At 42.6% G+C, this 12,291-nt stretch overlaps 1 protein-coding gene across 3 annotated transcripts in view; it reads right to left on the bottom strand.

The window, feature by feature from the left end:
- lyst (lysosomal trafficking regulator) overlaps positions 1-12,291 on the bottom strand; it is a 285,139-nt gene that overhangs the window by 180,197 nt on the left and 92,651 nt on the right. For all 3 annotated transcript variants that reach the window (XM_080191874.1, XM_080191876.1, XM_080191875.1), the window contains one exon: positions 6,728-6,818. In XM_080191874.1, coding sequence (XP_080048000.1) covers positions 6,728-6,818 — 91 coding nt within the window. The remainder of the gene's footprint in view (positions 1-6,727; positions 6,819-12,291) is intronic.

Genomic DNA, 12,291 nt, shown 5'->3' with positions numbered 1-12,291 from the left:
CCTTGCTGACATGCCAGCTAACTGATGAGCTCGTTTAACACTCAAATAAGTCAGCAACACATCGCTGTGAAAATCACTGGCAAGTAAATGAAAAGTTGATATGAAAAGCAATATTATTCCAGCATATGAAATGAATTTGGATCTTGGGGTTTGCTTTTAAGGCAAATAATAAATTTAAAACAGATATACTACAAATGAAAATCTATGCTAAAATGAATTTGTAAGTTTATGGTTTTGTGCATTAGCAGAATTCTTGCACAACGTAAGTGCTTAACCATTCAAAATGACAAAAAAATACTTTTAAGTTTAAGGGCCACAAGTGAAATATGCAGACAAGCTTTCAGTGAATTATAGCCCATTTCTCTGCCAATACTCACAAACACACACCTACCAGCAGCACTCATCCTACAGTGATCATGACATAATTTTGACTAATGTTCCCTTCCATAGACTGGAGGCCAATTTAAGGGCATCAGCACCACCTGCGTTGAAATTTATTAACTCAACATGAATCAGAACACTGGAACTCGTCAATGTTTTTTCATAGTGATACACTAGGAAAGTACATATTACAATAAAAACAAATTTGGACTGAAAATTACCTTACCTATTTCAGTGTTTTAATGAAGGCCTCTATTTAAAACACTACTCACATTATTCAGTGCATTAAACTAAGTAGTAAGATCAGAAGGAAGGAAGAGCAGCAGAAATACTGGAATACTAAGCCTCAGCACCCTCCTGTGCAAGAGTAAGCAAAGTAAAAAGTCCATTCAATTTACAGACAATTCATGTAGCACCTTTCTTATCCTCACAGTGCAGCTTGCTCCAAAGTCACTGAAGCACTTTTGAAGCCCAATCACTTTTGTAATAATGTAGAGGAAATGTGGCTGCCAATTTGCACACTGAAAGGTTGCAGAGAAAATTGTGATAACGGCCAGATAATTTGTTCTAGTGATGATCAAGAGATCAATTTTGCTGTTCTGTGAAAAATGGATATTTTACATCCACCTGACACAGGGAGCCAATGCCTTGGTTTAAATTTTCATCCAAAAGTAACACAATGAACAGTACAATACTGCCTCTGCACTGCAATGGATTCTCAATGGTACTCAGTCAAGATGATCTCAAGTCTGTGGAACGTAATTAAAGCAACATCTTCTGACTTGGAGGCAAAAATGCTACATAAGCCAAGGCTGACAACACATTAAGAACACAGGCCAAAAGAAGGAACTTGGAAAGGATTCTGAAGCTAACGATGGTCTTATTAAAAAGTACAAGGTTAGGATAAGTTAGAATGTATTGCTTCCTCATCCTGTAACAGTTTATTTATTATTTGTGAAATTCTCTAAAAATTTAGTTTTTTCTCCCTGATTGTTGCATTTTATTAAGAATGCCACAATGTTATAAAAAACTCAAAGAAAAAATGTTCTTCCAATCAAGTAGCAGAAGATACTTCAAAATGATTATGTTAAGTAATTAGTGATTTCACTAAGGAATTCCTTTCAGGCTAATTGATTGACATATGATACAGCTGGGAAACAATCTACACTCAAGACAGTTAAAGCCTTTATCAAAGATGCAGCAGATTCATGAACTGGATTTTGTTTGCTGACTTTTGGGGCAAATCAGTATTTCATTGGTCAGTTGAATAGAGTAGGAACAGGTTGCCATAGAAACAGCACTATAACACTAGACAATGTCATATGAAAAGATAATGGGAATTAGTAACTAAAATGACTACATCAAAAATTCCCCATCTACCGGCTGCCACTGCTTAACAAACAAGAAATTGACTGTGTACAAAATTTACCATTAGATTTGGGAGGGTAACACCATTTTTCATAATCACAAATCAGAGAGATACTGCATAATTAAATATTAGCCACTAAGAATGAGCTGTTCCATCTTCAAACCTATGGGATCACTGGAACAGGTAAAAAGGCACATGGTACAGCCTAGTAACAAACCAAAATTCATATTGAAAAATTCTGTTTTTGTTTAACCTGAAAGATTTAAAAGCTCTCCTTGCTTCTTGTCCTGTTTTGGAATCAGACAAATTGACCTCCCATGAATCTTTCGCCTGTACTGTAATCAGGAGTAAGTTAATGTGAATTGAAGACTGCTCCACTATTATCAATGCGACTCATGATTTTCTGATATGATTTGTATTTCTCAAAGAATCACTGTCACCCATTTTGTTTCTCCGAGATCGAAAGCCCACTACTCAATGCAATAATTAATCCATCTTTAAATGTATTTGTAGTTTTCAATTCCTTTTAGTAAATAGAATTGGCACACAATTTGTGATGCACACAAATGGGTGGTATTCACTATAATATTGACTGCGGCTTTATTTACTCCACCATTTTTAATCTTAAGTATTCACCAGTGCTGAGCATTGCATTTAAATTGCCATTTAACATCTGTTTCAGATTTCCAGTTATGTATCCAAAGTAAAACTGATTTTTTTTAAACTACAGCGTGTGTTAATTGCTACTTTTCTCTACGCTTGAAGCAAAAATATTCTCAGTTTGAAGACTATTTTCAAAAAGCCAACTAAGTCGCACCTCTGTTTACTGTGGTTGTGTACTTTCTCAGTGTCCAAATGGCTGCATGAGCAGTCACTTCATGCACATTTACAACCAACAAAAGCTACTGAGTTTCTTTAGATTTGCTTTGTTATTTCACAACATTTTTGCACTGCAAGGTGATGGTAACTTTGCATATATGAAGTGTATATCATCACAACTTATCACAAGAAATATCATAGTTCATTTGGTCATTTATTGCATAATGAACTGCAGAATATATGGCAGTGTTAACAACTTTATATACATATTCTTCCATTCAGCAAGTGTCACAGTGTATATTTACACTTTTTAGGTATAATCTCATTTTATAAAGTAAAAAGTTTATTTATTAGTCACAAGTTGGCTTACATTAAACACTGCAGTGAAGTTACTGTGACAATCCCCTAGTCACCACTCCAGCACCTGTTTGGGTGCACAGAGGGAAAATTTTGAATGACCAATGCACCTAACCAGTGTGTCTTTCGGACTGTGGGAGGAAACTGGAGCACTCAGAGGAAACCCATGCAAATACAGGGAGAATGTGCAAACTCTACACTTCATGCAGAAGGATGCACAGAGTCCCTATGTTGCAGTAGGAGACCATTCGCTCCATCAAGCCTGCTCTGGCAACAGTCCCATTCAGGCCCTATCCCTATAACCCCACGTATTTACCCTGCTAATCCCCTGACTTTAAGGGTCAATTTAGTGTGGTCACTCCACCTAACCCACATAGCTTTGACCTGTGGGAGGAAACCAGAACACCTAGAGGAAACCCACGCAGACATGGGGAGAACATGCAAACTCCACACAGACACTCACCCAAGCCAGGAATTGAACCCAAGTCTCTGGCACTGTGAGGCAGCAGTGCTAATACATGCTGAACACAAATTACATCGTGAGCATCTGCAAGTTTATCTGGCGTTGTCTCAAATGAATGGGTCTAGCATTAGTTTTTGTTTTAGAGGGGGGTTAGTAAGGTTGCTTTGGATGCAACAAATGTCAACTGAATTCAACAAGATTAGAGTACACTTGAAATGCCTGCATAATAATTTCGATTGCTGAGATCATAACAGTTGCAGAACTATGGTCATTTTCATAAGCCAAAGCATTTCGTACTTTCTGGAATGAACAAAGAGTTTTGTTCAGGTCATACTATGAAATTTCTATTCTTTGGTAATGCTGATGTGGAGATGTTGTCATTGAACATAAGAACATAAGAAATAGGAGCAGGAGTAGGCCATCCAGCCCTTCGAGCCTGCCCCGCCATTCAATAAGATCATGGCTGATCTGTCGCTGCTCAGTTCCACTTTCCCGCCCTCTCCCCATAACCCTTAATCCCCTCTCCTATCAAAAACCCATCAACCCGTGTCTTAAAAATATTTAGCGAGGCAGCCTCCACCACTTCAACGGGCAGAGAATTCCAGAGATTCACCACCCTTTGAGTGAAGAAGTTCCTCCTCAACTCTGTTCTAAACCGCCCCCCTTTTATCTTGAGGCTGTGCCCCCTAGTCCTATTGTCTTTTTTGAGCGGGAAGAGTCTTTCCACCTCTTGGACTGGAGTAAACAGAATAAGCAGTCTCACAACACCAGGTTAAAGTACAACAGGTTTATTTGGTAGCAAACGCTTTTGGGGCATGCTCCTTCGTCAGGTAACTGGGAGTTTTGTTCACAAACAGGGCATATAAAGACACAAACTCAGTTTACAAAATAATGGTTGGGATGCGAGTTTTTACAGGTAATCAAGTCTTAAAGGTACAGACAGTGTGAGTGGCGAAAGCATTAAGCATAGGTTAAAGAGATGTGTATCATCTCCAGACAGGACAGTTAGTGAGATTTTGCAAGCCCAGGCAAGACATGGGGGTTACAAACAGTGTGACATGAACCCAAGTTCCTGGATGAGACCATCCTCATGTGTGCGGTCAGTCTCTGGCTCAGCGACTCCGCTGTCATGTGTCATGAAGGCCTCCTTGAAGACCGCTTACCTGAAGATCAGGGACTGAATGCCCATGACCGCTGAAGTCTTCCCCAACAGGAAGAGAACACTCTTGCCTGGTGATTGCCGAGCGGTGTTCATTCATCAGTTGTTGTAGTGTCTGCACGGTCTCCCCAACGTACCATGCCTTGGGACATCATTTCCTGCAGCGTATCAGGTAGACAACATTGGCCAAGCTTCAAGAATACGTACCCTGTACCCGATGGATGGTGTTCCCACGTGAGATGGTGGCATCCGTGTCGATGATCCAGCACATATTGCAGAGGTTGCCATGGCAGGGTTCACTGTTCTCCTGAAGGCTGGGTAGTTTGTTGTGGACAATGGTCTGTTTGAGGTTGTGCAGTTGTTTGAAGGCAAGAAGTGAGGGTGTGGGGATGGCCTTGGTGAGGTGTTTGTTGTCTTCAATGACATGTTGAAGGCTCCAGAGAAGATGTCGTAGCCTCTCTGCTCCGGGGAAGTACTGGACGACGAAGGGCATTCTGTCCGCTGTGTCCCATGTTTGTCTTCTGTGGAGGTCAGTGTGGTTTTTCGATGTGGTGTGTCGGAACTGTCAATCGATGAGTTGAGCGCCATATCCTGTTCTTATGAGGGCACCTTTCAGCGCTCATGCAGACGCTACGACAACGGATGAATGAGCACCGCGTGACAATCACCAGGCAAGAGTGTTCTCTTCCTGTTGGGGATCACTTCAGCGGTCACAGATATTTAGCCTCTGATCTTCGGGTAAGCGTTCTCCAAGGCGACCTTCACGATACACGACAACGCAGAGTCACTGAGCAGAGACTGATAGCCAAGTCCCACACACGAGGACAGTCTCAACCGGGATCTTGGGTTCATGTCACACTATTTGTAACCCTCACGACTAGAACAGAGTTGAGGACCTTCTTCACTCAAAGGGTGGTGAATCTCTGGAATTCTCTGCCCACTGTAGTGGTGGGGGCTACCTCGTTGAATATATTTAAGTCACGGGTAGATAGATTTCTGATAGACAAGGGAAGTAAGGGTTATGAGGAGAAAGCAAGAAAGTGGAACTGATCCACTTCGTTTCAGCCATGATTTTATTGAATGGTGGGGCAGGCTCAAAGGGCGAGATGGCATACTCCTGCTCCTATTTCTCATGTACTTATGTTGCCTGGGCTTGCAAAATCTCACTAACTGTCCTGTCTGGAGACAACACACATCTCTTTAACCTGTGCTTAATGCTCTCGCCACTCATATTGTCTGTACCTTTAAGACTTGATTACCTGTAAAGACTCACATTCCAACCATTATTTTGTAAACTGAGCTTGTGTCTTTATATGCCCTGTTTGTGAACAAAACTCCCAGTTACCTGACGAAGGAGCATGCTCCGAAAACTAGTGGCGTTTGCTACCGGATAAACCTGTTGGACTTTAACCTGGTATTGAGATTACTTACTTTGGTAATGCGGCATTGTTAATGCTGTTACAAATTAAGCATATGAGAGTATATTCGTTGGACTTGCTAATGCAGGAAAATATGGTACCAAGCTTTTCCCCTACAATCCAAGTTGAAACAAGTCAAATCTAAGATCATGGAAATGCTGAACTTTCTTATAGCTCAAGGATGAAAATGTGCACACAGTTCACAGCACCAATCCCTTGGGGATTTTTTTTAAAAGCACATGTTTCAGTTCAGAGAATCCCTGTAGTGCAGAAGGAGGCTATTCGTCCCATCGAGTCTGCATTGACCACAATCCCACCCAGGCCCTACTCCCATAACCCCACATATTTATCCCGCTAATCCCACTGACACTAGGGTCAATTTACCATGACCAATCAACCTAACCCGCACAGCTTCGGACTGTGGGAGGAAAACCAGAGCACCCGGAACGCAGACACAGGAGAACATGCAAGCTCCGCACAGGCAGTGACCCAAGGCTGGAATTGAACCCAAGTCCCTGGTGCTGTGAGGCAGCAGTGCTAACCATTGTGCCACCATGAATTGTTCCAACAATTCAAATAGATAACAAGCCAGTAACATATTTTGCTACATGTAAATTAAGCAGATGACAAATCATTAAAAATCTTCAACAATATACAAGCATCTTGCAACAAAAAACAACAAACAGGAGGATCAATGAGTAGCCCTAAGCATTACTAGAAGCAAAAATGTTTAATAAAAATATCGGAGTAATAAAACAGACCTGGTGCTTTCTCTTCTTGAACAGGTATCTTCCAGACAAGAGGGAGGAGAGACAGGAGTAGAGTAAGCAATTCTTCTCTGCAGGTTAACTCCTATCAAAGACAGTAACCGATGACATGTGAGCACAGTTAGACCATATTCAAAGTGAGTCTCCCAACTATTTGCTTGAAAAAAAATCTCCAAACCAGTCTGAAATCAGAGACAATGTTTCAGGAATATCATCCAATCAGAATATGCTACCAACATTTCACGCCTCTCCACGAAAGCTTCTAATAATAACAAGGCAGTTCGGACCTTTCACATTAAAAGAATTCCTCACTCTGGAGTGAAAACAGACATTAAGTGAAAATTGAAAATAAACACTGTTCTGAGTACAGGTTAATTAAGAAACATAGTGAAGAGGTTATTTTTGGAATTCCATGATCTGCTACTACTCCTGTCCAGTAAGATGGCAGTGTGAATTATTTATAGATTCATAGAATGGTTACAGCAGAGGAGGCAGCCATTTGGCCTATCATGCTTGTGCAGGCTCTCTACAAAACCAACTTAACTAGACCCACTCACTCCCCAATCCTTTTCTGTAGCCCTGCAATTTTCTTCCCTTCAGCTCCTTGCAAGTCCCTACTATATTTGTCCCACCATGCTCTCAGGTTCTACATTCCAGATCCTTATCATTTGCTACAAAAAAAAGTTTTTCCTGATGTTCCCATCTTTTGCCAATCACCTGAAATCAGTGCCCTCTTGTGCTTGGCTCTTCCAAAAAGATTTGTTTCTCCCCATCAACTCAACATTATTTTGAACACCTCTGCTAAACCTCCTCTCAAGCTTATCTTCTTGAAGAATAATGACACCAGTTTCTCCAATCTATTCACTGAAGACCCTCATCCTCAAATGATTCTCATAAATCTTTTCAGAACCATCCTTTCTAAAATCTGTTGTGATCTTGGGCATGACCTCCAAGATTTTGATATCACCTGGTTAGGAACCAGCAATATTTTGTTTCAAATAGAATGATATCCAAGATACCTACTAAGAAAATAAAGCCACAATGTTCTATGATTTTTAAATAACTTTACTAAACAAGGTCAGAAATATAAAATAATTTACATCTATTTTGCACTTTATATTCATGATTAACTTGAGGCAAATGTGAATCTAACTGTGGTCTAACACCCACAACACATTAAAGTAGCAAATGTGTTCAAGGCAGATCCCATGGATTTTTCATGGTGGCACAGTGGTTAGCACTGCTACATCACAGTACCAGGCGTACTGGCTGTGCTAAAATTGCCCCTTTGTGTCAGGGCACTAGCTAGGATAAATGCATGGAGTTATGGAGATAGGGGGATTGTGGTCGATGCGGACTCAAATAGGCTGAATGGCCTCCTTCTGCATTGTAGGGATTCTACGATTTGAAAACCCAATCAGACATTAATAAATAGTCAACCAATCTCACTGGAACTTTTTTTTCACGAGATTGCACATCTTCACTCTTCCATTTTGAACACCTCGCGTTGGAATTCACGCCAAATACCATTCTAACTTTATGTCTCAACAGCAGCTCACCTTGCATGTCTCCCGAGACTTCATTACGCAGATTCTTAAATCTGCACTCTAGCTACAAGCACATCAGCCTTGCCTAGCAGAACACTACTGCTCCAAAGGGTTACCTTTGCCCTGACAGCCCGTAGCACAGAATCACCTTGTGCTGCCGCCTCTTTCCCTCCCTCCGACTCTCCATCCCTCGCCTGCCCTCCGACTCTCACCACCCCCCCCTTCAGCACCATTCCTCTGCCTCTTGCCCTTTCCGTCTCTCCCTCCACCCCAACTGCCCATTTCCGTCTGTCCCTGCCCCCTCCCCCCATCCGTCCTTCCCCGTCCGTCCGCCCATCAGTCCCCGTCCCCCTCCCCCCGTCTGTCCCCGCCCCCCTCCCGTCTGTCTCCGTCCCCCTCCCCCCAGCCGTCTGTCCCTGTCCGTCCACCCATCCGTGTCCCTCCCCCCCAATCCCTCCACCCATCCGCCCCTCTCCCTCTATCTGACCCTCTCCCCCATCTATCAGCCCGTCTGCCCGTCCATTCCTCTCCTTCCCTCCCACTTGCACTCATTCTTTGCTGACATCCAGAATGATGTCCATTGTTAAGATTTTATACTTATTTTCATGTGACTGGGCATTGCTGGCAAAGCCAGTCTTTGTTGACCGTTGAGAAGGTGCAGGTAAATTAAGACAAGGTCACTTTGGAAAATAGTTTGTGAAGCATTGGATACACATACTTCAGCAAAATCATGTTCTATTGCTAGTTCTGTTAAGTCATTCCTTCAGTAGCAGGGCCTCAGACAGGGTAAGAAGATCCAGCTATCCTGCAGTATTGAAAGCAGCACTGTAAAAGTTTGTGTGGGCTGCGCAAGAGTGCAGCAGCAGCTACTGAGGAAATAGCCTTTGCATCTGTCAATCATAGGAAGGGAATCAGCACAGATTAAGAAGAAAAGGGGCTAAGTGATAAATCCCTCAGGCCATGTGGTGAGTGGAACCATGTGGCGAGTGGAACCCAGTTCTATCTTTTCAGAGTCAGGTTTTTGTAATTGCCACAATCTGATATTCTCACCTGGCTATTTGCACCCTGTTGCTCACCAACCTTGTTTACTCTATTTTGTGTACTGCAGACCCAATTGGACCTTATTATGTTACCTCCTAGGCTCACCCTATTATCTTACTATTTCTCAAATTAGTGCTATATGCTTCCCACAATCTTTTGTGTCTCATCCTTCCTGCTAAGTTAGCTTACACATTTCCTATTCGGATTGGCAGTTGGTGACTAGTGGGGTGCCCCAGGGGTCGGTGCTGGGGCCTCAGCTATTTACCATTTATATAGATGATCTGGAGGAGGGAACCGAGTGCAGAGTGTCGAAATTTGCTGATGACACCAAGATTGGGGGAAAGGCAAATTGTGCGGAGGGTGTGGAGAGTCTGCAGAAGGATCTAGATAGGCTGGGCGAATGGGCCAGGAAATGGCAAATGGAATTTAATGTTGGCAAGTGTGAGGTGGTCCACTTTGGTAGGAAGAATGGTAGGAAAGACTATTACTTACGTGGCGAAAAACTGCAGCAGGCGACGGTGCAGAGGGACCTCGGGGTCCTTGTGCATGAGTCGCAAAAACCCAGCTTGCAGGTGCAGCAGGTGGTCAGGAAGGCGAATGGGATGCTGGCCTTCATAGCGAGGGGGATTGAATATAAAAGTAGGGAGGTCTTGCTGCAGCTGTATAGGGCATTGGTGAGGCCGCAGCTGGAGTACTGTGTGCAGTTTTGGGCGCCGCACCTGTGCAAGGATATTTTGGCCCTGGAGGGAGTGCAGAGGAGGTTTACTAGGCTGATACCGGAGTTGAGGGGGTTGAGCTATGAGGAGAGGCTGAATAAACTAGGCTTGTACTCGCTAGAGTTTAGAAGAATGAGGGGAGATCTCATTGAGACGTATAAGATGATGAATGGGATGGATAGGATAGAGGTGGAGAGACTCTTCCTGCTCAAAAAAGACAGTAGGACTAGGGGGCACAGCCTCAAGATAAAGGGGAGGCGGTTTAGAACGGAGTTGAGGAGGAACTTCTTCACTCAAAGGGTGGTGAATCTCTGGAATTCTCTGCCCGTTGAAGTGGTGGAGGCTGCCTCGCTAAATATTTTTAAGAAGCGGGTTGATGGGTTTTTGATAAGAGAGGGGATTAAGGGTTATGGGGAGAGGGCGGGAAAGTGGAACTGAGCCACAACAGATCAGCCATGATCTTATTGAATGGCGGGGCAGGCTCGAAGGGCTAGATGGCCTACTCCTGCTCCTATTTCTTATGTTCTTATGTTATGTTCTAACCGCACTAGCAAACTAACTGAATGGCACACAAAATTGAAGCCATTCCTTCCACACCATCTCTCCAGCCATGCATTCAACTGCTCTATCCTCTTATTCCTATACTCACGAGCATGTCACCAGGTTAATCTGGAGATTCTTACTTTTGTGATTGCATTTGCTAGTCTCTTTCCTTGTTTATTAAAATCTGCTTGTAAAACGAAGGAACAGAAACTTCGACTATTCACAGCCAACACCACCACACCCACACCTCTGGCTTAGAGTGCTCTTATTTAAAGACATCTCACTTAGCCTGGTACAGTCATAATTGTGTTGGCCACATTTTAATACATTAGAACTCTAGCTTTGCACAGCATGGCAATTTTAACAAAGACCATCTTCTGGGGATATTGAAGTCATGGATATTGTTTTTCCCTTAGCACCATTAAAAATTAGCTTTGGACCTAATGCTTAACTGAAGCTAACAATGAAAGACAGACATCATGAATTTTGTTGTAAACAAAGCTTCAATTCAAATAGCCAAGTCCTCTGCCAGTTTCTTTTTAACATCTACTTCAGCAGAAAGACTTCCATTAATATTTCACCTAATCCCATCAGAAACAACTCCAAAATTTCAGCTATAAAAATGACTTCAAAGTGCAATCTCTAAAGTAAGCTAACAGCAGCAGCTTTATACACAACTAGATTCCACAAAGAAATCAGATGAACGATTATTGCTTTCGAGGGGTTTTAATGTTGCTTGGTGCCCTTAGAGAATTAAATAATTCATAATTTTCAATAAATATACATTCCTTGAGAAGTTATCAGTTTCACAAAAGGGAAGTTGACAAAAGCTGTTGGAGTTCTTTTCTAGGTTTAACGAGCAGCATATAACTCAAAATGCGAATTCTTTCTCACTCCACAGATGCTGCCAGACCTGCTGAGTTCTTCCAGCATTTTCTGTCTCTATTTTAGACCAGAACAAGCTGATGGGTTTGAGTTTATTGGCCTGTCCAAAGCCTGGGGAGAGTGTGTCGAAATATTGCAAACCTGAAAGAAATCATTGTGCTCACATGACATCATACTTTTTGCCTTGGTTACTTATAATTCCATCTGCTCAGATATTTGAGGATTTGAGCAGTAGACAGCCAATATCCAGATACACATGTGCAGATAGAACATTGAACAGTACAACACAGTACAGGCCCTTTGGCCCGCAATGTTGTGCCGAGCTATGTCCAATCCCAAGATCAAGCGATCCCACTCCCTATAATTCTGGTGTGTTCCGTGTGCCTATCCAATAGCCGCTTGAAAGTTCCTGAAGTGTCTGACTCCATTACTACAGCAGGCAGTGCATTCCACACGCCATTCACTCTGAGTAAAGAATCTACCTTGGACATCCCTCCTATACCTCCAACCATGAACCTTATAGTTATCCCCGCTAGTAACAACTACATCCACCCAAGGAAATAGTCTCTGCACATCCACTCTATCTATCCCCCTCATCATCTTATAAACCTCTATTAAGTCACCTCTCATCCTCCTCCGCTCTAAAGAGAAAAGCCCCAGCTCCCTCAACCTTTTCTCATAAGACCTACCCTCCAAACCAGGCAGCATCCTGGTAAATCTGCACTCTCTCCAATGCTTCCACATCCTTCTTATAGTGAGGTGACCAGAAGTGCACACAATATTCCAAATGTGGTCTCACAAAGGGTCCTGTACAGTTGCAGCATTA

Source organism: Carcharhinus amblyrhynchos, chromosome 7, assembly GCF_965287045.1.
Source record: "Carcharhinus amblyrhynchos chromosome 7, sCarAmb.v2.hapA, whole genome shotgun sequence".
Taxonomy (NCBI): Eukaryota; Metazoa; Chordata; class Chondrichthyes; order Carcharhiniformes; family Carcharhinidae; genus Carcharhinus; species Carcharhinus amblyrhynchos.
The sequence above is the reverse complement of the archived record's forward strand: the minus strand, read 5'-3'. Positions and strand labels throughout refer to the sequence as shown.